Source organism: Poeciliopsis prolifica, unplaced genomic scaffold (assembly GCF_027474105.1).
Source record: "Poeciliopsis prolifica strain line A6 unplaced genomic scaffold, Auburn_PproV2 SCAFFOLD024, whole genome shotgun sequence".
NCBI classification, from domain to species: domain Eukaryota; kingdom Metazoa; phylum Chordata; class Actinopteri; order Cyprinodontiformes; family Poeciliidae; genus Poeciliopsis; species Poeciliopsis prolifica.
In genome coordinates this window covers 2,832,330-2,858,077 of record NW_026562399.1, presented here as the reverse complement: position 1 = coordinate 2,858,077, position 25,748 = coordinate 2,832,330, and the positions used below count along the sequence as shown (strand labels likewise).

At 37.8% G+C, this 25,748-nt stretch overlaps 3 protein-coding genes across 7 annotated transcripts in view; 2 read left to right on the top strand and 1 right to left on the bottom strand.

Moving 5' to 3' along the window:
- The window catches only part of arhgef12b (Rho guanine nucleotide exchange factor (GEF) 12b), a 41,127-nt gene extending 33,508 nt beyond the window's left edge, over positions 1-7,619 (top strand). The window contains exons 26-37 of one of the 4 annotated variants that reach the window (XR_008607072.1): positions 476-551; positions 674-841; positions 1,621-1,708; positions 1,789-1,869; positions 1,959-2,041; positions 3,068-3,343; positions 3,419-3,574; positions 4,453-4,634; positions 5,280-5,352; positions 5,432-6,224; positions 6,318-6,410; positions 7,130-7,619. Coding sequence is in view for 1 of the 4 variants with exons in the window: in XM_055046742.1 (XP_054902717.1) it covers positions 476-551; positions 674-841; positions 1,621-1,708; positions 1,789-1,869; positions 1,959-2,041; positions 3,068-3,343; positions 3,419-3,574; positions 4,453-4,634; positions 5,280-5,352; positions 5,432-5,445 (1,197 nt within the window). In the remaining 3 variants the exon portion in view is untranslated. Of the gene's footprint in view, positions 1-475; positions 552-673; positions 842-1,620; positions 1,709-1,788; positions 1,870-1,958; positions 2,042-3,067; positions 3,344-3,418; positions 3,575-4,452; positions 4,635-5,279; positions 5,353-5,431 lie in introns of all 4 variants that reach the window. The other 3 variants (XR_008607071.1, XR_008607070.1, XM_055046742.1) reach the window with 3 other exon arrangements.
- A 26-nt stretch (positions 7,620-7,645) lies between these two features.
- Positions 7,646-10,330, bottom strand: tlcd5b (TLC domain containing 5b). Its single transcript, XM_055046743.1, has 3 exons — positions 10,205-10,330; positions 9,104-9,315; positions 7,646-8,725 (listed from the first exon to the last, which is right to left on the bottom strand). The coding sequence occupies exons 2-3, from the start codon at positions 9,309-9,311 to the stop codon at positions 8,178-8,180; spliced, it is 756 nt and encodes a 251-aa protein (XP_054902718.1). The 5' UTR covers positions 9,312-9,315; positions 10,205-10,330; the 3' UTR covers positions 7,646-8,177.
- A 2,642-nt stretch (positions 10,331-12,972) lies between these two features.
- Positions 12,973-24,673, top strand: rcc1l (RCC1 like). Of its 2 annotated transcripts, XM_055046873.1 has the most exons (13): positions 12,973-13,124; positions 14,016-14,292; positions 14,571-14,700; positions 15,387-15,515; positions 15,753-15,819; positions 16,163-16,214; positions 16,968-17,052; positions 17,666-17,847; positions 19,106-19,168; positions 21,677-21,764; positions 21,888-22,061; positions 22,799-22,884; positions 24,231-24,673. In XM_055046873.1, exons 2-13 carry the CDS (start codon positions 14,017-14,019, stop codon positions 24,306-24,308), a joined length of 1,410 nt encoding a protein of 469 aa, XP_054902848.1. In that variant the 5' UTR covers positions 12,973-13,124; position 14,016; the 3' UTR covers positions 24,309-24,673. The 2 variants fall into 2 exon arrangements, with proteins under 2 accessions (XP_054902848.1, XP_054902850.1); XM_055046875.1 differs by lacking the exon at positions 19,106-19,168.
- Positions 24,674-25,748: the final 1,075 nt, after the last annotated feature.

Sequence of the window (25,748 nt, the reverse complement as noted above, 5' to 3'; positions counted from 1 at the left end):
CCAGGCTCTATCTTTCTGGAGTTCCAGTACATATTGTCATTGGGGTCCATTTTTCAATCAACAAAGAGTGACTGACAGCTGAAACATGCCCATTGTATTCACAATGAATAATCTGGGATTTCTTCACCATTTATTCCAGATTTTTTTTGTGTCATCTTCCCAATTGTTCAATTAGCTTATTTTATCAAGGCACTGATACATCAACCAAACACCCGACTCGCCATGCCTACGGTTTTTTTAAATACATCGGTGACATTGAAACCTTAATTAGGTGCATTTGTTTACACTGAAAAACTTTCAACAATATACAGTGAAAAAGAGACTTTTGTTATTGCTAATTTGTGAAGCAGCATTCCATTTCAAATATGAACTAGACTAGAGAAACAATTGAAGATCCACTGTTGTAGATGTTGTAGATGTATTTTATCAGTTAATTGTCAATGAAAGCATTTGCTATGAACTTTTCTTGTTGCAGAATCTGGACTTGACTAAGAGGGCGATGGTATATGAGGGACCGCTCTCCTGGAAAGTCAATAAGGACAAGACCATTGGTAAATATAAACAGCCTTAAATGAAAATACAGCTTTAGTTAGATTTATGTGTGTTCAAATTAGTGGTCAAAGAAGAAAGAATATTCTAAAAATGCAAATGAGTTTTCATGACATTCTTTCAGAGCTCTACACACTTCTTTTGGAGGACATCATGGTTCTACTTCAGAAACAAGATGAGCGTTTGGTTCTCAAGTTCCATGGGAAGAACCTGACCAGCATTCCGGACGCCAAGCATAGTTTCAGCCCCGTCATCAAGCTCAGCACTGTCCTGGTTCGCCCTGTAGCAACCGGTAAGGTTGTGGTTAAAAAACGTAAATAACAGGTTAACAACATTAAATATCTCTGAAGTTGAGTTAATCTCTATTTATTAAAAATTATTGTAACAAAACATGATTTTGAATTGAAAATGTTTGTTTTGTCTATTAATATACAATTAATTGCAATCCCTTAATTACAGACGTAACTCAATTAACTCGAGTAAAATATATTTTTTGGAGTCCTACCACTGGTTTAGTTTATAGTTGTATGTGATTCATGTAACATTAATTTCTCTTACAAGTCTGTCTGGTTAAATAAAGATGTTTCCACCTCAGATAACAATTGTTGATTGAAGGAGTGGCCATATTGGATCTCAAGGTTTCACAAAATCTCAGACTTTCTAAGTGGTAAATCAGACTTTGGGAGACATTTCAATTGTTTTTTTTTTTGACTCAAATTTTCAAGCTCAGCTTTGCAAACTATGTTACAAATTCAACATAGCAAATGGCTTTGGTTACTCACGGTGCAGAGGAGTCTGCAGCGCTCCTGGAGAATGCTATTGGTAGCATATGTATACAGATAAAGTACCGATATGTATATATCAGTAGATATACACTGATATGTATATATCAGTACTGTAGAATGTCTACAGTACGTCTGTAAGAATGCTCAAGGAACCAGAACATTTTCCTGCCAACTGTATTTTTGTCCCTGAAAACATAATTCAAAAATGCAGATTTTCAACCAATTACAGGTAGCACAATTTTAATTTTAGAAGAAAAATAACTGACTGACCGGCTGTCCTCTTCAGACAACAAGGCCTTCTTTGTCCTGTCCATGTCAGAGAACGGAGTCCAGATGTATGAGCTAATGGCGCAAAAGGTGTCCGACAGAAGAACGTGAGTTTTAATCTTAGACAAAACTTCACTTTTAAAGGTTTTCTATCTCACCTGGATGTGGTTCGCTTCTGCTCATCCAGGTGGCAGTGTCTGATCACGCAGTGCGCTGACGCCATGAAGGCCAAAGCTCACCCCAGCGACAGGCCTCCAGCTCAGGCAGAGTGAGTCCACTGACTCCGCCTCAGTTCTCCATGGTGATGTTTGTTTGTCTCTGCTCAGTGTGTTTTTGTTTTGTTTTGTTTTGTTTCAGAGCCGAACGGGTTGCAGTCGAGATCCTGAACCAAGAGATGCCCAAACAGAGCGAGACGCTGACTGAGAGCATACATTCAGCAGGTATCTGTTAATGGAAGAAAAGAAACCATTCAGTTTTAACACTTTATTATTAGATTTAAACTTATCAATTGGAATCTGCATTAATATATATCCAATTTCTGTGGTAGAAATAAAAAATAAATGACTATTTTCATAGTGCAAACAACAAATATACTCTATATCTCAATAGGCATCAATATGTTAGCTACCACAGAAGCAAACATCCACAATCATCCTTATTTCCACTCTTCAGCCAATCAGTGTTTAGGAAATTAAATGCTCTTCATTGCGCCGAGGTATTCAAGTGTCACAAATTCCTTTTTATTTATGATATTTTAATTACCCAAAAGCAACATGACTCCTCCAGAAAGAATAACTTGTTTTTATAATATACACTATAAGCAATTTGCTCAGATTTTTAAACAACTTTATCTTTGTTTTGTGGTTTAACATTAATTTCATGAAATAAAGAATTACACTTTATTAGTGTCATTATTTAGAAAAAAATGCATATATTGCATTAAAACAGGAAAAACTGTTAAAGAAATCATTTTTAGCTTAATTACCTTTACATTTTAAAATATTGCTAAATTCTTTACCAGTTTTGGGTGAAGTTATGAAGAGCCGCAAGTTACAGATCCCTTATCTAGAAGTTAGTTCTTTAAAGACTAATTTCACTGAACTGTTTTGTAGATGAACTGTATAAGTTGGGTCATAAAGGTGCCATCTTTATGACAGTTTTGTTTAATTAGAATATTTGGCCTAAAACCAACTCACTGCTGCCCTCTCTGGGTTGAATGTTGGCTACTGTAGTCAAATTTTTCTATTAGTTACAATGACAGCCTTTTGGGTCAGAAGTGGTTTTAAAAGATTTTTATATCAAAGTAAATACATTTTTGCATTTCTAATCTAAAGAATTGTGTGGCCCACCAGGAGTTTAAATCTGCCAGTTTTGATTCCCATGGCAAAAAGTTTGTTCTATATTATTATAACAAATTAATTACTATTTTATTAAGAGCTTCAAAATAGTTTTGTTCTATGTCGTAGATAAAGACGCTCCATGTTCTCCTCATATTGAATCTCCCATCAACCCCTTTGATGGCTTGAAATCAGAAGATGAGGAAGAGGAGCTGGCAGCTCCAGTCAGGCAGGAGGAAGATGGGGAGGAAGAGGAGGTGGACGAAGCCGAGTTAGAGGCCTTCCTGGACAGCCAGCTGACTGACAGTCTCCTACAGGAAGGATCCCGCCAGGGCATCGCTTTTCCAGTTGAGGACACGGAGTCAAACTTTCCCTCCTCCAAAGCTGAAGAGGCTCTGCGGACGCGTAAGCCGACGGCGATCCTTTAAAGTCCAAACGCTGGAAAAGCCAGTGGATAATAACTGAAGTCTTCTGTTGCAGTGGCCATTCTGAAGGAGACACTTTATTCCCACATGATGAACAGGGAAGTAGAGGAGGATACAGAGGAGAACAAACCGTCTTCTGCAGGACCAGAGAATGACAACCTGCAGATCTCCTCTGCCCTCACTGGGGTGTCTGAGTCAGCACAACCGAACGGTGAGTCAGCCATTCAAGCTGTTTTTACACCTGGTAGTATGATAGGCCTGGTCAAATTTGGAGACCAAAGTTCAAACATTTGATACATTTTTAGCTGCTGTAGTTATTTTTCTCAGAGGAACCAAATTCTTTGCGACCCAGAGTCTTTTTTTGGTAACACTTTATTTGAAGGGGTGTGCATAAGACTGACGTGACACTGTCATAAACATGAAATGTGCATGAATATGAAGGAGTCTTCATCAATGTTTACAACTGTTGTCATAAAGTGTCATTCGGTAAATGATAACCCTTTCAATGCAAAGTTTTATTGAAAAGTGTCAAAATCGAGCTCCTCTTCCTTCTCTCAAGCATCCTGGTGCAAACTAGAAACCACCAATCAGAGCCTTAATCTTAATCTGGTGTTCACACTGTCAGCAGAGCCTAAGGCTAGTTAGCATAGCCACCGATGATGGCGAAAAATATAATTTTCCCGTAACGGTAAGTTGTTCCTCTGTCATTAGCATATTTAGTAGTGCATTCACAAAGTTTAATGATTGCACTAAGACCCTCTTTTGGTTGTATTTACTGCAGCCCTGCGCTGTAGTGCACTTCCTGCTTTTGGGTCGGACTCCGGTCCACTTGGCGTTCACATTGGCATTCAAAACACACCAGTTAACTTCCACCGAACAGAGACAGAGGTTTATAGGCAGACCAGAGTTTGGGTTTTTGTCCAAATCAGAATTCAATTACGCATTCACATCTCCCAAAACGAATCTGACTTTCTAGACAAACAGACTGGAGTTGGGTTTAGGTGAACTAAACAGGACTGATGTGAATGCACTCTTTATGAAGTTTAGATGTTTTGGTCCAGATTCTGAAACCCTCTCGTCTTTAACCAGGAGGTTTTGCGGGTCTGGACTTTGAAGTCGGTTCTGGGGAGAGCAGCGCCGACGACGACGTCGCGATCGACATGAGGAAACTGCTGTCCTCCTCCTCACAGGCAGGGGGCGACGGCCCCGATCTGAGCAGGCAGTTGATGACCCACCTGCGCCTCCTGCAGGCTGACCTGCAATACCTGCAGGTAAAACACACTGGAGTTTGTTTTAAAATGTTTTTATTGTTAACAGAAATCCTGGGAACCATCAAATCTTTAAATGTGTTTCAACTGATGTCTATTTATTGTTAAACCCTGATTAGTGGCAAAGCAACCTGCAGTGTTTAAGTTTAGTCTGATTTGCCCTCAGTAGACTGATAAATGAACCAATAGGATGTGATTGTTTATATTTTTTCTTTATTGGAAAAAAAAAGTCATTTTTGATGAAATGTAATGTAACTAGAATTAATAAACATGAGAGCCAGGATATTTATTGTTCTCAATTTGTTGTTGTGGTAACTAAACCATCAGATTGGTGCAAAGTACTGTTATTATACTGAGTAAAATTCAGTACATTTTAATATGTGTTCCAGTGAATCTGATGGATTGAATTAAGAAGGTATTAAACATGCTTTCTGTATAAAAAATGTTTTTATAGATAATATAATTTCCCAAACATTCTGGTCCCTATTTGTTTAAAAAATACCAGAAAACTCCTGCAATTTTGAAATAGAAAATGTGTCCAGTTTCAAATTCATGTGGCGTCTGCGTTGTCGGATGCTGGATTCTGTAGTTTATGTTGATGAAATCAGACGTTACTGTTGCTGTTTTGTTGTATTTATGCTATTGCAGGAAGTAGAGACGAAGTACAACGAACTCCAGCAAATCCGCAACAACAGATCTACAGACTCAGATGATAACAACGGTGGGTTTCAGCTCTCTTTGCATACATGTGACTGTTTTTACTCCACCTGTCATCAAAAACCCTGTCTGCTTTGTTTCAGAGGGACTGCAGTGATCATGGACCCGATCTGAGTCAAACAGGGAATTATACTTCACTTTAACCCACTGATAATGGATGATAATGGGCAAAGGATGATTATCATGTTTTACCTGGAGAGACTTTTTCCTATAAAAACAATCAACTGTCAACTGATCGTAAACACTGGATATATGAAATGGAAAAAGGGAGCTATGGCAAGGCGTTCAGGACTCCATGGATGCTTCAACAGCATGGAAGTAAAAGTGCTGTCTTGTAATGATATTTCCTCCAAGATAAAGAGATTCAGATGTTACTGCCAAGCCACAAATGTTTTCAACAACTCGGAGGCAGACAAACTAAAATACTGTTTTTTGTGGATTGAATTAAGCAGAAATGAGATTCACTGTGAAAAACATTTCATGTCCAACACAAACTCTGATTTCTTGGATGTTTCATTTCACCGTTTGGTTTCTCCTGGCAGGAAATGGTTCAAACAACGAGCACCAATGATAAAACACGGACATTTCCAGGTTTTTGAATGAAAAATCCCATTTCCAGAACTAATTTAACTGATCCAGCACGTTCCTCATTTCTTCACTGATTTTTTTTCACACCTAATAGTTTGATAGATTTGGAATGATTGGGACCAAAATTGCAACATTTGTTACATTTTCAGCTGCTGTGATTCTCTTTTACACTGCCTTTGAAAAGCGTACTCACCTCCTTGCCTGTGGTGGCGCTGCAACAAGAACCACTGAAGGAAACGACGCAAAAGCCTCTGAAGACACGGAGAACAACTTCCTTCTTCACAAAATGTAAACAAAAATGGAGTGGGGTTAAATTTTAGCAGTTGTAGGATTTCTCTTCTGTTGTTGGTAAAAGAGAACAAATCATTTGTTCCACTGCAGCTGGACATGTACATTTCTTTTGGTGGTATTTACCCAGACTGGGCTCTTTGGATTATAAAGGTTGCAGACCCCTGATGTAGACAAAAATATTGGGTAAGATTTTATGTTTTTGCAGTGCATTCAAATAGTTAAAAAAAAAAACCTTTCTGTGTAAGAAAACCCGGCAAATTGCATTTACTCCTTCTGGACAAGCATGCAGTGACAGTGGGGAAGAAAACTTTAGGCATTTTAGCTTATATTATAAATATTGTCGGGAAAAGTCTCAGCTTCTGAACATTCCACATTTGGAAGCAACTCATATTTACTTGGCTGGTTTTAGGCATTCAGGTGAAGCAGAATCCTGAATCAGTGCAGTCCTAGTAATGTACTACAAAATAAAATATTACAAGCCAGATTTTTTTTTTATCTTGTTTCTACTAGAAATAAATTAAAATGAGACAAAACTAACTTAAAAGTAGCTTTTCAGGAAGATAAAGGGGCTAAGCTAAGATAATTCCTTAATATTGATTTTAAAAAGTACAAGTTCCAATGGCAGATAAACATACAGCATGGAAAAAATGTCTTGTTATAATGTATTAAGTTTTGCTTTTTTTAATTACATCAAGCGCCTACTAGTAAGTTAGCTTTCTTGTTTCAAGTGCGCTAAGATATTTTCACCAGAAGCTAGACCAAAAAACAAACAAACAAACAAAAACTTGGTAATATTTAGTGACGCCCTTTACTTCCTGTTTAGTTGCGTGGAGTTAATTAAACTCCATTGTTTTTGCTACAGGCTCCCTCTAATGTGTTTGGTTGATTACTTCTTTTTAAAGGTTGGACTCACTGGCCGTAAGACTGCGCCGAACACTGTGGCTTTCACTTCTCGGAGATAAAGCAAAGACGGACTGAGGAGAGACATGTTGTACTGTAAGGATGTTTATTGTAAAATGCTTAAAGTGTATCAGCTCCGTGGTTTTATCCACTGTTCCTCGTTTTGCACCATGACGTCATGTAATGTATCGACACAAACTACTTAAAGAAGATTTATTATCAAACTGTTTTAAGCTGTTCCACAAGTGTTGCTTTTTATTGATTTAATAATATAACAGTAGTTTCTCCTCTGCTCTGGCTCGGTCGTGAGTTTTTCAACATTTTCTGGGCATGTTCAAAACGTACCTGCTGCACTTCGAATGACAACAAAACTACAAACGTGTATTGGCATTCATTTAGCAGAATAGTATGAAAAGGTTTGTGTTAATGTCCAAAACAGGGCTATGAATTGGTGAACTGGCCCAGAATAAACCTGAAGTTCTGATTTCTGAAGATTTTGTTTTCACCCTTTGGTCACTTTCATCTTCTGAAATGTGCTGAGAAGCAGAAAAAAAATAAATAAAGAATCAACTTTGAGCAAATATTTTAAATGTCAGACTGAGTGTGACTCCACAAGATGGACATAAACAATGTTGGCAAATAGAAGCTTATAGTGATGAAAGTAGGTCACTATTTATCACCTTTATGTCAAACAAAGCTGAACATAGCACCTTTAGCACCATAAAAGCAATCAAACAGAAGACTGAGAGTGAAGTTCTGTTTTATCATCAATAGTTCGCATGCTTATTATTCAGCTTGCAGTTGAATATTTATATCTTCAAATTAAATCTTAAGTTGGCAAGCTAAATATTCACATAACAAGCCAACTAACACAGAGTTTGTAGTTATTTTGGAAAGTAAATCTTCAGTTGGCTCAGAAACTGGGTGTTCTGTCAGATCAGCATATATCTGTCAGACAAGTTTATGTAGAGCAGAGGTAAAAAAAAAAGAAAAGAAAAATAAAGCTAACTAAATTCCTGGAGAGGTCTATTAAAGCAGTTGTTCGTCTTGTCAATCGCTCTTGTCCTCGTGCCCAACTGGTTTCTCTTCGCTCGTGCCTTTGGGTTCGTGGTTCTCCATCCACTTCCTGTACTTGGCTCTGGTCTTCTTGTAGCCGAACCTGGCAATGTCCACCATGAACACCCAGGCCAGCAGATACATGACCACGCCGCCAAGCTTCATTACCAGCGAAGGCCTGGGCGAAGTGAGCTCGCAGTAAAACATGACGGTCCCCACGCCGACGCGCACCGTGGCGAACAGCAGGATGAAGAGCAGGTCCACGGCGTCGCCCAGCAGGCTGTCGTAGAGGCCCAGCTGGCGGAGGAACCAGCGGCTCTGCAGCAGCGGGTTGGTGATCTCGCTGCCGAAGATCACCCCGCAGGTCTCACAGCCCGACACGCCCATCAGCAGCGCCAGGAGGATGCCCACGATGCTGGCGGCGTGATGCGCCAGCATGACGGGGCCCTCGCTCCGGTAGCACACACACCAACCCAGGTCAAAGAAGAAGTAGCCCAGGCAGAGAGCCAGGGCTACTGTCTGGAGGTCAGTGTTTTCTGTACCTGCAGAGAAGATGAAAATCAAATCTTAATCCTATAAGAATATAAACTATTGAAACAATAACATCTGTCTTCAAATCATTTATTGAGATCTACAGGTTGATACTTTTAACTCCTATTCTTTGCAAAGTTACACCCACCAAACCTGTTTTATGTCCATGCTCAGCATGTCTACAGATTCAACAGCAGCAGAATTGTTTCTGGTATTTTTTTGAACTTCTGGGAATCAGACTTTCAAAATGATATCAGTCATTATTAATAAAAGCCACTTAATATTTGGTTTAGAGAACCACCGTAAATTGGCTTGGGAATCAGTGTTCCACCATGCTTGCCTTTGAACTGAACCATCGCATCTCAGTTTCTGTGTTTGGCACTGCTGACCTGCATGTGTGAAGGGCCAGGGACCGTCAACAAACATAACGTATGCCGTCAGCAGCACTATGATGACACCATGGGTCAAGGTGACCAGGCGGCAGTTCCACTCAGGCCCTCGCTGAGAGAAGGTGGAGCAGAACAACAGGTAGAGGCACAGCCAGCCAATCAGGCTGCAGATCACCTCCAATGCAGGCATGGCAGTCAGGATGGACATAAGACTGGACATGGACAAAGACATATTGTTATCATGTTTTGATGTCATATAGTTAATGAAAAGGTGATAAATTTCACTTGGAATATTGACTACAATATAGCTATTTTTCTTTGGAAATTTAAAATATATATTTTGGCTTTCAAAATGCTCTACTCTAATTGGTCAGTTGTGACCTCATCAGATTCTTGTATGCACCCATTTTTCTTCACATTTTTTCTTGTATGTGAAGAAAAAAATATTTTCTTCACATCATTTTAAAAGTTAACGTAATACACACAGAATCTTTTTTCATTCACACTAACCCACACAAATGTACAATGGTGTATTAAGGTTATTGTAGATTAAAAAAAATCTACAGGGAAAATTCCTGCCAAAACTCTGAAATGTTATAGAAAAAAAAAAAGATTTGAACTTTGATGTGAACAATCTGACAGAACCTGAGTTACTTTAGTGACAGGTTTCACTCTGCAGATGAACAAACCTGGCAGAGACAAACCCAGAATACTTCAACTGTAGAATCAAAGGAGTTGAATATTTTTTGTGCAATATGCTTGAGGCTTTTTAAAAGGCATTATTTTGCTTGCATTTCACAACCATTTCCTGCTTTATTAGTCTATCTTATAAAACCCTACCATACATATTAATAATAAATACATTTCCAAGGCACTTTTTAAAATAATGTAGATTTTTTTTAATTTTGTCAGAACTTTTCTGCTTTGCATGAAAATAAAAAATCTTTTAATGTATTAAAACTATAATGCAAAGTAAAATATAATGACTTCTGTTGCTGAAGTTTATAGAGATATGAGAAATACTTAACACCAGTTTTATGCAAAATTTCTGGGCATATTTTTGAGCCTAAAGTGTTTATTTTAAAAGCGTCTCTAACTCACCTTAACTCCCTGTTCTCTCAGTCCTCAGATTCATGTTGCACTGAATTTTCCTCAGCCTGCATCGTCCTTCCTGCTCCATAAAGGCATAATAATAAAGACTCCTGCAGCAGGTTGCAACCAGACACACACTCAGTCTGCTAAGTTGGCAGAAATGCCTTGTGCAGGCCACCGTAGACAGTCGTTGAATCCTGAATCCCTCCCTCTGGATCTCACAGTTTATCCTCTTAAAGGATTAGAGTCGCTACTTCTCGGCAGATACCTGCTTTTAGACAGGACGGCCGATGTGAGGGGGCTCATTCAGCAAACTAATGAAACCTCAATTTAGCTTTTGCTTAGATTAATTGTTACTTGTTTCAGGCATCAGCATATTTATTCAGCTGCAACAAGAGGTATAGCGATAGTGGATAGTTAGGGGAGCTGATAAAATGCTGAATTGCTGTTAGGGCTAAAACAATTAATCAGATTGATCATGATCAATCAATTATTCAAGTAATCGTCAAAAAATTTTGTAATCAATTAATTGTTAACTGGCTCAAAAAAAGGCAATTTTCAGAAACTCACCACAATAATTAAACCAAAACTCTACAAAAATATATACATTGCGCATTTAAAATAAATAAAGAAAGCCTTTGTCTGTACATATGTCCCACCTAAAACTCCACAAGTTTAATTTTAGCTTCCTCCTTTTTATTTAATTTTGTAAATAAAAAGTATCCATTTCAGCATTTGGCTATTTATTGGTTAGTTCAAAAAATAATAAACAGATCAGCCCAACGCTGTCCTGATAAGTCAAGCAGAAAAGGCTGAGCTCTTCATATGTCGAGTATTTTTTTAGCTGCAGATGCATCCTTTGCTACCAATGACCAATCGTTCACTAAAAGAATGCGGTGTTGTCGCATTTTAGACAAAAATGTTTATTTTCATATCCTAAAAGTAAATGAATCGATTGATTTTCTTTTTTACATCTTAAAAACACAAAAATAAAAAGTATCAAAAACATCATACAGTTACCAATTGAGGAAATCAGTGACAAACAGGTTTTAATGATCAAAATCATATGTTTCGTCAGTGTTGCGGTTAAGGCAGCTCTAAGCAGGGGGACTTTTTTATTTAAGAGAACTGTGTTTCATCTGTTTTGCAGTTTTAAAAAAGTTTGTTGCACCAGATTTGTAGTGCATAGAAGCTGAATTGGTTTAAATAAATGGTTAAATGAAAAATTGGCTAAGGGTTTCACTTTTTTATCTAATTACTTGTGTTAAAATAACCGTTAGCTGCAGTCCTACAATAATCTAATGTCATCAGCATAAGTTTTTGTTTCTGAATGGGAATCATAAAGCTTTGAAGTGTCAAATCCAGAATGGTGACGACTGTAAAATATAAACAGATACCACGTGTAACATTCAGACACATTGCAGCTCTAGACGCCTCGGTCACACCCTCTGATGGTCTTTCAGAATCACCTCACCCTGTGTGTGACGTATTGCTGTGCACAGACAGGAACAGAAGTGGCGTCAGAGCTGACTCAGGTGAGGCATTTCCACCTGAGTCACCTGGCAGCTCGTTCAGCCGCTGTTGATGCGGGGCAGCTGAGCCGGGAGGTTAAGGTCAGGCTCTCACCTGACCGACTGTCCTGCAGCATTAATGCGTTTCCAAATCAGCTCTAATCCTGCACCACAGCGGATTGTGGCTTGATTGTGCACAGTTGAAGCAAACAGCTGTGCTCACTGAACTGCTTTTTGTCCATTGTGAACATCAATAAAATGAAGAAGTCTTCATCTGTGCAGCAAAAATATTTAATGGGAAAACATGTAATGTATGAAAATACAATCAGGTGGTGGGTTGAGATGCAGACATGTAATTGATATTATCAAGAAATTTTAAAAATATAAAAATCCTGAAGAGGTAATTAGTTTTCAGTTTGGTTTTCATTCATGATCTTTGCTTTTGTGCCCTCTTGTGGCCATTTGTATCATTACATTAAAACTTTGCATACTCAAAACACCTTTGCACTAGTGTTTCTAGTTCACTTTTCACTTCCTTTGTTTTAACTTATGCCATGATTTTTTTAAGTTTTAACTTTTTTCATCTTTTTACAACTCACCCCCTCTTTTCATAGCTCTGTCTAATGATTTTCCTTATTAACTGATTTTTTTAAAATTTAATCTTGTTTCGTTTGACATTTCTGTTAAAGCAATTTTGGTACACATAAACTTGTTTTTATCCATTTTGGCACTAATTGTGCATAATTTTGTTGATGTTATTTATTTTTCTACCACACTGATGTGGATATAAACCTTGTATTACGTGTATGTTACATTCAGACTGGTTCCATATATGTTCTATTGGCCAGTTGTATGATTTATTTAACAAACAGAATAGAATAGAATAGAAATATACTTTACTGACCCACAGAAAATTTCAGGTGCACAAGCAACAAAATAATGGTAAGTCGAAGCACTGAAGACAAGGCAAGACAAGTTTCATTGCATAGACCATTTCATCAATACAGCAATTGAAAGTGTTTCAAATGTAAATGTAAAGAAAAACACACAACAAAAAACAATAAAACATTTCAAGGCAGAAGCAAAGTAAAGTAATTTAAAATCTGAATAAGCACTGCAATTAATAAAGCTCCTCTCAGTGTAATTTTACTTATACATTTGTATATTTAAACAAAGACAAAATAAATGTAAAAAAAAAAGAAAGAAAAGAAAAAGAGTAAGTATATCCTCCGTTCCAGCAGGTGGCGGTGTGAGTCCTAAATGGAATTACATTTTACTGTAAGGAAGTGTGTACTTTTCTGGCTCATTTAGCTAAAAATAAACTATAATGACAGTAAAGCGTTTTATATCTCTTCGTCTTATCTGCTCCACGTTCTCTAGATTTTGAAATTAATTGCTTTTTGGGAAGGAACGTGAAGGTGAGTCCAGACGCTACTTTGATAAAACGTGGAGCAGTTTGTGGAATCCCATAATTTTTTCTCAGAATTTAAGATTCATTTAAATGTTTCCAAGAATACAGTTTCATTAGAAAAACTTGAACTGGTAAATATGCATTAACAGTAGTTTTATTATGATTCGGCCTTGATGGATTATTTAAAAACCTCTTTATATTTCATTGGTAGATTAATTTATATTTGGTTGTTTGTCTTGAACGTTTGGTAAACGTTAAATACGTTTAATCCATAAATATTAGGTCATTTATGGATGACCTAGGATTTATTATATATATATATATATATATATATATATATATATATATATATATATATATTATATATATATATATATATCAAAGCTGTTGGAAATTAATTCATTGCTAACAGCTCTATCTATCTGAATATTTATGTCATAGCATAGCCTGATTATTTTTGAATAAAAAAGAATAAGGGTATGATTGAAAAAAAGGAGAAAAAAAACACAGTAAAGAAAAAATGAATTAAATAAAATGAGAATTAGTAACAGAGTAAGATTAAAAGTAAAATAAACATTTTTAATCACACTGGAAATTATTATTATTATATATATATTTTTTTTAATATTAACATTTTTGGATGCAACATTTGGTACATTAATCACTTAGACAATTTATTTCCATATTGCCCATTTTGACAGGATCAATGATTTATTGATTTACTAACTTTTACAAAAGAATATAAACTGTAAAATGACACCATGTGCTGATTTTATTTCGCAGTTTTAAATTTAAAATACTTTGAAACATTTCCACATTTTTATTATATCCGAATGTTGATTTTAGTTACTATGAAACATCTTCAATGATATTTGTGTCCCTCTGCTTGTTTCCTCAGGATGGCTGTCCCGTGTCTCTGCCCTCGCCACATGCGGTTGGCCCTGCGTGTGTGTGGCTACGCGACACTCAGCGGGGCGTCTCGACCGCAGGAGAAGAGCAGTGAGCCGGTTTTCCAGTACGTCGGCGAGCACAGAAAGCCGACCCACAAAGTGTTTGTTTGGGGCTTCAGCTTGACCGGGGCACTGGGGATCCCCAGCTTTGTGGTGCCGGACAGCGGCAGGAAAAAACCTCGCAGATATCAGTACACTCCATACCGCCTGGAGACCGCAGAGCGGGTAAACATCACTAGCTGCATTTCTATTAGCCATATAGAATTGCGCAAATTGAAATGATGAAAATAAATGTGCTTAACAGAAAGTCACCAATTTTGAGAAAACTGACTTTTTTTTTTGATAGGCTCAGAATATTTTCACATCGCTTTCCACATTTTTATTTATGGAAGGATTTGAAAACCTTGTTGATCTATCACACAAGATCCAAGTAGAAAACATTGTAGTTTGTGGTTTAGTTTAGTTTTTTGTTATCTTAAAGAACTCCTGCTCTTGTGTTGCAGATTTCATCGGCTGCTTGCGGTTACGGCTTCACTCTCATGGCTTCTTCAACCAAAGACGTGACCAAACTTTGGGGCATGGGCCTGAACAAGGACTCCCAGCTGGGCTTCCAGCGGACACAACACAGCGGCCGTAAGAGCTGGCCTGCTGCTTCCTTCTTCTGTTCTTACACTGCAACACCAGAAAATCTTACCTAGTATTTTATATTTAGTTTCTTGTGCAAATATCTTATAACATGTAAAATGAGACAAAACTAACTTACAGGTGCCTGCTTAGTGAGGCCCATTATACTATTGAAGAAGCTGGAATAGTGATTAATTCTTGAATAGTGATAAAGTGACCAATTTCACTGGCAGATTATTCCACTTATTTGTGTTTCCATTAAGGGTATTTATTTTCAGAATATCAAATTGCGCAAATATAATCAATGATCATTTGAAATGTCAGTTTTAAATACATAAGTGGTGTGAATACTTGTCAGCCCCTTACACCTATATATTTACGTAAATGTATGTTTATAAAAGTGCCTGAAAGTTTGTTTCCACTTCCAGATTATGGTCTGTAGACTAAATAAAAGAAAAATACAATTTTACTCATTTGTGTTAAAATAAATCTGCATTGTTACATAAAATGGAAAAACTAAGGTTGTTCTGTTTCAGGCACTTAAAAAATCCTTAAGACATCTGGGTTGAGTGTTGTTACAAAGTTAAATGTATCTTATACAGAAAATCTAAAAGACAGTTTCTTTGACATAGATGAGCTTTTCCCAGACTGTGAGTTTCTGAAGAAATGCATCTGTTGCTGTTTCCTCCAACCAGATAAAAGCTACGACTACATTCTGGAGCCGTCGCCGGTGGCGCTGCCTCTCTCCCAGCCTCAGCAGACAAAGGTGGTCCAGGTGTCCTGCGGCCGCGCCCACTCCCTGGTCCTCACCGACCAGGAGGGAGGTAAGAACCACGACGAATCCTGGACAACAAAGTCCTCTGCTCATGATTTCCTGTTTTGTCTTTGTTCAAGTGTACTAAGATATTTGTACTAGAAACTAGACACAAATACTTGGTAATATATATTTTTTTGCAATGTAAGCATTTACCATTCACCTAATTTTTGCCTTTTTCTCCCCTCCCTTCTTCTTCATGGATGCTGTTGCATTGTGACTGCCGCCATCTTTCTGTTGTCTCCAGTGTTCAGCATGGGGAACAACGCGTACGGCCAGTGTGGGAGGAAGATTATTGATGAAGAAGTCTACAGGTCTGTGGTCACACCTTCACCATGAAGTATGACTTGTTTACATTCATCATTTCCTAATCCTCATGATTTCTATCATCAGCCTCAATATTTTGTCCAGGATGCCTTTTATTAGGTTGTTTAATGTTGTGTACTGCAGTGAGATTATTATATTTTACCTTTCTGATCTTCAGTTCAGGTCTTAAGTCAACCTTACTTTCTTTCTTCCTGCTGTTTTGGTCATCTTGCATTGTTTTCTAAAAACTGTTAAATTTAACATTAAAATATACCATTTCACCATAGTGTAGAGTGGCTGCAGTAATTGTGCTAACCTCCTGATGGCGCTGTTTTCCCTGTGTTTCATCAGTGGCAGCCACATCATTCACAGGATCAAGGGCTTCAGCAGCAGGGTGGTGCAGGTCAGTCGTCTGTTAAATATATGCAATATGACAAAAACAGAGAGTAGTCCTTTTATAAATGAGGTTAAAAGTATAAATCAGGATCTGGATATTAGGACATATTGGTCAATATATTGGTTTTTTAAGCTGAATGTTGCCATTGGTCTGGTCAGAAGCTGGGAAGGTTGATTGATTATTGTGACAATTAATTAGATTTAAAAGAAATGTGCATATTCTGCCCATTTTTTACTTAACCACTTAGGCGTATTTTATACAATGTCAGAAATCCATTAAAATATGCAAGGAAACAAATAATTCACTTTCTTTTTTTTAATAAGAAAATAAGCATTTACTATTGAGTTTTCAGCTTAACCGATTAATAATCGGATTGGAAAAATTGCTTGATTGGAGAAATTTTACAGAAAATGCAGCAGGTGAAGCTTAAATGTCTGATAAAAACAGCTTTACAGACAAAACAGATTATTTGTTCCTATTAAATACAAATATTTGTGTTTTTTGTACAATTTTGGCTTAACTACTGCTTGGAGTGTGCTGTTCTTTCAGCCAATGTTGTTTTTAATCTGCACACTTAAGTTAACAATTAATCGATTACTAAATTAGTTGAGGGTTATTCCAGTAATTGATTAATGATAATTGATCTGATTAATTCTTGTTTCAGTCCTAACACAGTTAAAATCATTATTTAGCTGTAGTTGAATCTTACTGCTGGGGTTGAAACTGCAGCAGCTCCTGATTTCGGGTTTTGTCCTCCAGGCGGTGTGCGGGCAGGACCACAGCTTGTTCCTCACTGACACGGGGAAAGTGTTTTCCTGTGGATGGGGAGCCGACGGTCAGACGGGTCAGTGACATCCATACGTTAACCCCAGGAGAAGATATTTGACTGTGATTCTCTGTTTCATTAGGAAAAGGTCAGAACGTTGTTGCCGTATTTTATGCAGAAATGCCCTCGGACAGCCATGTTGCCCTTTCATTTCAACTTGTCCTCTTTCACTAGTTGGTTGTTATGTCCACGGGTAACATGAATATGGGATGTTTATCTGACATTGTGAGAAATAATGCACATTTTTACAATTCTTCACTAAGCAACTACAAAGACTGTCAAATGGCCAGAAACATCTGGATGAAGGAGACCAAATGCAGAAAGTTGTGTCTGAAAATGTTTTGTTAAAGGGATTCATATTTAAAACTTAATAAAGGTGAAAGAGACTCTAATGTCTTCACTTATCATTTTGTTGCCAAATTTGCTGTCGCGTGTCTGTGCAATGACAATAAAGTAAGTCTAAGTGTAAAACTGGAGTAAATCATGAGGATCATTTAAACACCTGTAGATTAAAGATGAAATCATTATGAATTATCGTTTGTAATCGAAAAGTGATTTTGAGGAAACTCATGACGCCCAGAAATCTGAATCAAATCTGGTTGTGTTGATTTGGTGGCCTCGTGTTTCTCAGGTTTGGGCCATCTCAACATCAGCTCCTCCCCAGTGGAAGTGGGAGGCGACCTCATCGGCGTGGAGGTGCAGCAGATCAGCACATACGGCGACTGCAGCCTGGCCGTGTCCAGGGATGGTCAGCTGTTTGGCTGGGGAAACTCTGAGTACAGACAGCTGGCCTTGGCCACTGAGTCCACACAGGTGAGGACGGCTGGGGAAGTTTTCAGGGTCTGAACAAGACGTGTGTGTGGTGTGTGTGTGTGTGTGGGTGTGGGTGTGTGTGGTGTGTGTGGTGGTGAGTTATGGCTTCAGGCAGCTTTTCTAACAACTGGTTTGACATTTAGACTTCCACCAAGACACCAATAGAGATGCACTGATCTGATATGAATATCTGTATTGGCTCCGATATTGAAAAATGCTTTATTTGCTTTACATTTTGCCTTAATTCTTAATTGCACTTAAGAATTAAATGCACTTAAAACGTTTTATTTTTACGTTTTATAAACGTAAAAAAAACATAAAACATAATCTTTAATTTTTAAGTTTGACCAAAGCAGTCAACTTATTGTTTTTGTCAGATTCTTCATTATTTATTTTACGTTGGCTGTTGTGCTCCTACTTGCACTGACTGAACAAAATAAAGTTGTGTTGTTTTTACATGACCAAGCTTATGAAGCTATTGGTGCAAAGTTATCAAATAAATTGTAATTCAATACTTTTATGTCTGAGTTTTAAAAAAAATGTTTGAATTCAATTCAGCACTGTTTTTCTGTGTTGGTCAATAATAAACCTCAGATGTCTGTGTCAGTAGAAGAAGTGAAAACAGTGGATCGGTGCATCAACAAACACGAAACATGATTTTGTCAGTGACAGACTGACAAAATCTGGGCTGGTGAGCTGGTCTGACGTTCGGGCTGCAGAGGCCAGTTTCCTCTTTATTCTTTCTATTGTTTGGCCTATATCCAGTGGTTCTATTAGTCGGTTAATCATGTAAGCTGCGACTGCAGTATGGAAAGTGGTTTTAACATGAAATAGGTTTCCTTTGATTGTCTGTGAAGGTGATTTTGTATAAAAAACGACCTGCCATAACTCCTGTGCCTGAATCACATCCGCCTGTACAAGCAGGTCTCGTTTTATTGGTTTCCTTTCCAAAGACACACTCCGACGTAACACATCAGAGCTCTTGGGCAGCGGTGTTCAAAGATGGAAAATAGGAGAACAAAAGGTAGAGAAGGACTAAAACGAGGAGAAGTCTGGAAACAGATGCAGCTAACTGTGCAAAAACCTGCAACTTTTTCCACATGAACGAACTTGCAGTTAGTAACATCAGATGAGGACGATGAAACTGGTAAGGCAAACCACTAATCAGTCCAGTCAGTGAAGTCAAGGTGTGGCGTTGTAGCATGTAATCTAATGTTTATGACGCAACGCCCCATAACTAGGAAACTTTGTCTTGTAGCAGCTCAGTCAGAAGGAAGAAACAGCGTCAAGCAGAACGAGACCACAAACCCACAAAGGACAGGTAGGAAGACTTACTGAGTGGATAACTGTTATTAGAATCAATATAATGAACAGTATGGTGTAGAACTACATATAAAAAGTCCCCTGAGATACCAGATAAATCAGCTCATTGCAACTGATCTGAGAACTTTGTGAAAAAATGGAGAATTAAGATCATCTTTAATGATCTTAATTAAGATCATTAATGAACCAAGCTGTGATTTAGTGTCAGAGCCGAGCCAGAGCTGAATAGTACATTCTCATTTCTTTAGACAATAAAGTCCTAAAGACCACCAGTTCACTGCTCAGGTGTATGTTTCTGTTCATAGCTGGCCGTGTTTCTTTAAAACTATTCTTATGCCGCAGGAAAAAAGATAGTAGGGTCATTAGAAAGTTGTCAAACTGAACATCAAATTGCAAAGAGGAGAGCAATTAAAAAAAACTATTCATAAGGATATCTGTGAAAACTAGTTTACTTGATATTTGAAATGTAGTTGTTTATTTATGAAGCACAGTTCAGCAACAACAATTTAAGAAGCTTTACATTCCAGTGGCCAGATAAGGAGAAATAAAAAGTTGTAATTCCGACTAGAATTAATCAATGTTCTAGTTATCATCAATCAAAGGCGAATCTAAACGGCTGAGTTTTTATTCTAGATTTAAACAAACTTGTTGTTTCAGCTGTTTTCCAGTTTTCTGGAAGTTTGTTCCAGATTTGTGGTTCATAGAAGCTGAATGCTGCTTCTCCATGTTTGGTTCTGCTTCTGGGGATACAGAGCAGAACCAGAACCAGAACCCCTGAGGGTTCTGGAAGGTTGCTATGACAACAGCAGCAGATCTTTAATGTATTGTGGTGCCAAGCCTCTCAGTGATTTATAAACTACCAGCAGTATCTTAAAGTCTTTTCTCTTGGAGAATGAATTTGTGATGTGCTCTACATTTCAGGTTTCAGTGAGAACAGCAGCAGTGTTCTGGATCAGCTGCAGCTTTTGTTTTGAAGGCAGACCTGAGAGGACACTGTTGCAGTAATCACTTTGACTTAAGAGAAATGCTTGGATGAGTTTCCCTAGATCTTTCTGAGACTTTAGCTCTTTAGTCCTGGAAATGCTCTTCAGATGACAGAAGGCCAAATGCAACCGTCTTTATGTGGCTTTGAAGGTTCAGATTAGAGTTCATCACTACTAGGGGTGTAGCGATACAATAATCTCACAATATGATACAATATACGATATTCTGATGACGATATAATATGTATCACGATATTTGGCAAATGACACAATGATTCAATGCACTTTTATGATTTTCTGAAAGACTTTAGGACTTTAGGACAGAGTGATTTCAGTGAATTTTTGTGTTCCATAGACTTGGATTTAATTAACTGAAAATGGATTAAAAGCACCAACTACACAATTGGACAGAGTCTAATAGACTTATGTTTTTCTTTTGGAGATACTGCGGCTGCATTTTGGAGTAAAAAAAGTCTTTTGAACTGTAGAGAAAAGGATTTTCTACCCTGGCTCCTGGAGTTAGCCATGGCTATAAGTTGTTTACTACTAGCTGCTGGGGGAGTGGCTCCGCCTCACCTCATAGTAGCTGCCTCTCAGACTGCCAGGATCTCATTTAGTCTCTGATACTCTTTGGCAGTGGCTGTGGGTTTCCCTCTTTGTTTTCCAGCTCAAAACTGAACCACTGCGTGTTCATTCTGCATGTGATCCTTTATATACAGAACAGAAACCACTGAGCTAAAACCAAAGTATGAAGTAGGTGCCATTAGTCGCTCCAATATCCAAACTTTGCATCAATGTCGCAATCTCGCTGCTTTTGCCGCTACTCCGTTCCGCTGCTCCGTTCCACTTTTCTTTCAGGGCTCAACTTTACTTTGTTTCTCAGCAACAAAATACAGCCCATTGTTATTTATTGAAGATTTGAGATTTCCAAAAACAAAGGAATAAAATGTTGCGTTTCGTTTTTACGTTTGGAAGCTCATTCCCTTTCACATAAGACGGTTTTTAACATTTCTCTGACATTCTGAAAAATAAGGTTTACTTATCTTAGCATAACTCTGTTTTACTAGGCCTGTCAACACAATTAAAAAACTGGTGTGTCGTTTGTAATGTGCACTTTCAGCACAAGTTGACAGTGAGACTGGGGAGGCGGAGTCTTGCTGCTACATCACCACAAATCAAACATGTTAAAAAGACGGTATAAGTCTGTGGACCCCAATACTCGCGGCTGAAAAATCGATACCTCCCGAGGGTGGAAAAAATCGATAAATATCGTAGAATCAACATAATTCTACAGCCCTAATCTCTACTCCCAGATTTGGAGCCTGACGGCTGGTTTTTGGTTGTGATAACTGAAGCAGTGTGCTGACTGTACATTGTAAGTTGCTCCACTGCATAAAATTTTGGCACCTCCACACATCCAATGCCTTATATCTAACAACTGAGCTACATCTTCAGTGATTAATGGCAGCAGCTCTCGCTTTTGTAAGGTTATTGCTGATATCTTGATGTAATTCACCGTGTAGATGACCTCTCCGCGTCATCTCCCTCTGAAAGGCTGTGGGAAGGTGGTTCAGGCAGCATGTGGAGGAACCCAGGTGGCCGTTCTCAATGGTGAGTCCATAAAATGATCGTTACCGTTTTCTTGAACTAAACCCAGGAAGGAAAACGCTGAAGTACACAGATTCATTCAGGTGTCTGAAACCTTCACATCCTGACGTTTCTGAATTCTTCCAGAAAAAGGAGAGGTGTTTGTTTGGGGTTATGGTATTCTGGGAAAAGGACCGAATCTCTCCGAGTCTTCGTACCCGGAGAGGATTCCTCCCACTCTGTTTGGACGCTCGGAGTTCAGCCCCTCTGTTTCCGTCGTGAAGGTCAGATGTGGCCTCAGCCATTTTGCAGCAGTGACGGGTGAGACTCAGATATGGTCACGTTTTTAAGAAATTCTCCTTGACGTTTGAGTTGCCAGGTCATCTTTCAAAGCAGAAACAGAAACATCTGCCGGTTTCTCAATGTTTTAAGATTCTGCAATTGAGAATAAATGTTTGAAATGTTGCATTGATGCAGTAATTCATGCAGAATGAGCCCCAACCAAGTAAAGTGCGAAAAAAATCAGCATGTTTCTCAGAAACCTCATGTTTGTGCTAAAAAAAACGTTTTTTATTTTGTCTAATGTTATATTCTAATTCACTGTGACAGTATTTAGGGTTTCCATTCCATGCGGCTCTGGAGCTGCAAGTGGTTCTTAATATCTTTGTACAAATTTGATAATTAATGATTTTTCCAAAATATGTAGAATGACAAATCCAGGTTTTACCAACTTTTCATTTTATTAATTAATTTTATTAAGTGAGACTAAAAGTACTGATAATGTATTTATGGATTCATATTCAAGAAGTATAATTGTACTTTAAAAACGATAATAAATTTTCTACAGTAGACGTTTATGAAAATGTCAGCTAACATCTGCAGCTGTAAGCTGGCTGGTTTTGCTGCAGGAAGGCCTGAAACGACTCTGTGGATTGTTCAGGTTGCTGACCTAAACAAATCATCGGCTTTGCTGTGATTCCTCTGAGACAGACAGACAGACAGACTTTAACTCTGAGACAAGACGTTATAAACTGACGTGTGTAACTTTTGGTTTTCAGATCGTGGTGAACTTTTCGTTTGGGGGAAAAACATCAGAGGCTGCTTGGGAATCGGAAAGAAAGACGACCAATTCTTCCCCTGGAGAGTAAGAAGATTTTGTTTTGTTTTTAGGCTAACAGTTTGAAATATGTTGTACAAGTCGGGTATTTAGGCTCAGCTTTGTTTTTTACAGTCGTCTCCATCTTGCCTTCATCTATTGAGCTTTCTAATCATAGTCATGTTTGTAGTAATTCATAAAGGAACTTTTGGATGCAACATTTGATTGGATGTTATGTGTTTGACAGATTCACGCTCCAAACACCTAAAACATGCAGAACCTTTTTTGTTCCTTCAGTGTTTGACATCAAATCAGAACAAACTTGTTTTACATCAGCTATTCTGATGATGAACATTTTTAAAGGGTAATTTTGTTTAGAGAGACGTCATAATCCTTGTTATTTATGGTTTCAGTTGTTTGTGATTTTTATTGTTTTTGGTGGTTTCATAGTGGGGCGTAGACTAATAAACCTTCATGAATTAAAGTTGATTGATTTTTGACAGGGTAAAGTTGCATTATTATGTCATTATCATTATATTAGTTGCAATAATATCTTAGACAACTTATTGTCCATCAAAATTTGTCATAACAGGCTTACATGTGTAAGAATATTGTAAGAAGACAAATGTAGTTCATTTTCTTAAATTGAATCAATGAGATTAAGAAATGAAAAAATAGTAAAACATTTGGTTTGAGTGTCCAGGTCCCTCTAGATCTCAAGCTGCTTAAATAAAGGAAATATAACAATATTTTCAGTGCAGTTGGGTTTGTTTTTTCATGACTTGTGCGTAACATATTTTTCTGCAAGTTTTTTTTTTTTTGGCCCTTTCTCTTTCTATAAGAGACGTTTATAAATGATGTTAGAACCTGAGAACTGACATGGATTTCTTTCTTTTTCCCATGATTATATAAATATGTTCAAGTTTTAACCTCTAATGCTGTAAAGATACTTTGCTCCAAGCAGCCAGACTTTCACGTGAAAATAATTGAATCAGTGTTGCTCAGGCTCTCAGTGTCGTGACAGAATATAAAGCCGTTTGGACTTCAAAATGCTAAAAGCAAACAGCCGGCAGCAGATTTTTCCGTTTCTGCTGATATATTTTCTGTATGTTGTTGTAAAACTCCAGAAACCGACGGTTTATTTAATGTCTCGCATCTGAAAAGATTGTCTCGCTGTTTTAAACCTCTGCACCTGCTCGCTCCCCCGGAGAGCTTTTCAATTCACCTCCACAGACGTACATTAGCATTTAAACAGGATTTGAGGGCGTGGACGTCTCCGTGGAAACCCTGCGGGGTTTGGCGCGCACCAGAAATCAAAATAAACTGATGTGTGAACAGAAAGATGGAAACGGTTTGTGCTGATGATGATCTGATCTCTGCGTTTCTCTGGAAAGGTGACCGTTCCAGGCCAGGTGGTGGATGTAGCGTGTGGTGTGGACCACATGGTGGCGCTGGTGAAGTCTCTCCTGTGAGCTGGGATCCATCCATGACTGAAGGTGGAACCAGAACCAGAACCAGCTCTTTACTTCCAGACTGAATCTGGACTCATTTAGACTTTTCCCCCTGAGTTTAAATCTCCAGTTTTGCATCACATGGAGTTTATTTACTGCAGGAAGGAAGAGAAACGGCAAAGAGTTTGGAAAACGAAGCGGTTCTGAGGAATCGGGTTCTAACTGTTTTTGGTACTTCTGGACTTTGTGTTTGAGCTGCAATAATAATATTGATGGGATGGATTATTATGCAGCAGAAAATGGGCTCAGGTTGTAATAATGTAATCTGACACTGACCGTTTTGCTGTTAAAACCATTTGCAAATAAATAAAAGATGTAAATAATAATGACATTCTGATAAGTCAGTTTGTTCTATTTTATGCATCCATATCATTTTTGCAAGATCTTCCTCCACTAAGCCTGTCAGTTTCTGAGGTCGACTGGATGAATAAAAGCTGTGAATTCACTGGTCGGCTCTGGGACCCCCTCTCTGGGGGGAGTTATCAGCTCCTCTTTCCTCTTATTCTGGGAAATTTACACTCAGTTACTGAGATTGGGGGAAAAATACTAAATCCAGGAATGTTTTTAATGCAAAAAATTAATTTGTGCTGCTATAATTTTTAAGAAAAAAAGTTTTAAAAAGTTATTCTATTTGATTCGCACCAAATTGGCTTAACTCTGTTCATGTGGAGGTTCTGGTTGACCTTTGATGACCTCTGGTGATTTTGTTAATATCTTTAAAATGATGGCATCTCAAAAGTTTTTGCTGCACAAATGTTTGACAGTAGTTTACTTTGAGGTTAAAGATTGATCCAAGATTTTTGCAAAATTGATACAGTCAGTATCAGTAACCGATTGATGCTGCCAGGGTAAAATCAATACTTTCAGATTTCATGTTAAAACGTTATTTTGTGTTGTAGTTTCTCAACTCTACTGTTTTTGCTTGAGTTGCTCTCACATCATTTTTTGCACCTTATTTTGGTCAAATGCAAATAGATTTGTTTTTATTATCTAGACATGTTTTAAATGATTATATAGGAACCTATGAACTTTATCTGGATTCACTCCTAGACTTGGAACAAACCTGGGACAGATTTTTATTTCAGTAATCCCTTCTGCGAGTTGTATGACAGTATTTGGCCAAAACTATGAGAATTTATTTATCAGAATGGCGTCTTAATATTTGCAGAATAAAGATGCAATTTTACCAGAATGTCTTAAAATTATGAGGAAAAAAAAGGTGTTTTAATGACAAAAAAGCTCAAATAATTAATTTGATTTTTTTTTCTTCAAAAACATCTCTATTCTGGTCATTTTAACACTTTATTCTCGTATTGCAACAGTTTTCTGGTAACATTACTTTGTTAAGTCAAACTGGATTTAAAGTCCAAATAAATAGAAGTTGTGAAACATGCTGGTCAA

Excerpts from the sequence above, each read along its gene's own strand:
- tlcd5b (XM_055046743.1), bottom strand. The coding sequence starts at position 9,311 with ATGTCCATCCTGACTGCCATGCCTGCATTGGAGGTGATCTGCAGCCTG. Across the intron at positions 8,726-9,103 it reads CTGGCCCTTCACACATGCAG|GTACAGAAAACACTGACCTC; the intron begins GTCAGCAGTGCC and ends TCTTCTCTGCAG.
- rcc1l (XM_055046873.1), top strand. The coding sequence starts at position 14,017 with ATGGCTGTCCCGTGTCTCTGCCCTCGCCACATGCGGTTGGCCCTGCGT. Across the intron at positions 21,765-21,887 it reads CCAGGTGGCCGTTCTCAATG|AAAAAGGAGAGGTGTTTGTT; the intron begins GTGAGTCCATAA and ends GAATTCTTCCAG. Across the intron at positions 22,062-22,798 it reads CCATTTTGCAGCAGTGACGG|ATCGTGGTGAACTTTTCGTT; the intron begins GTGAGACTCAGA and ends TTTGGTTTTCAG.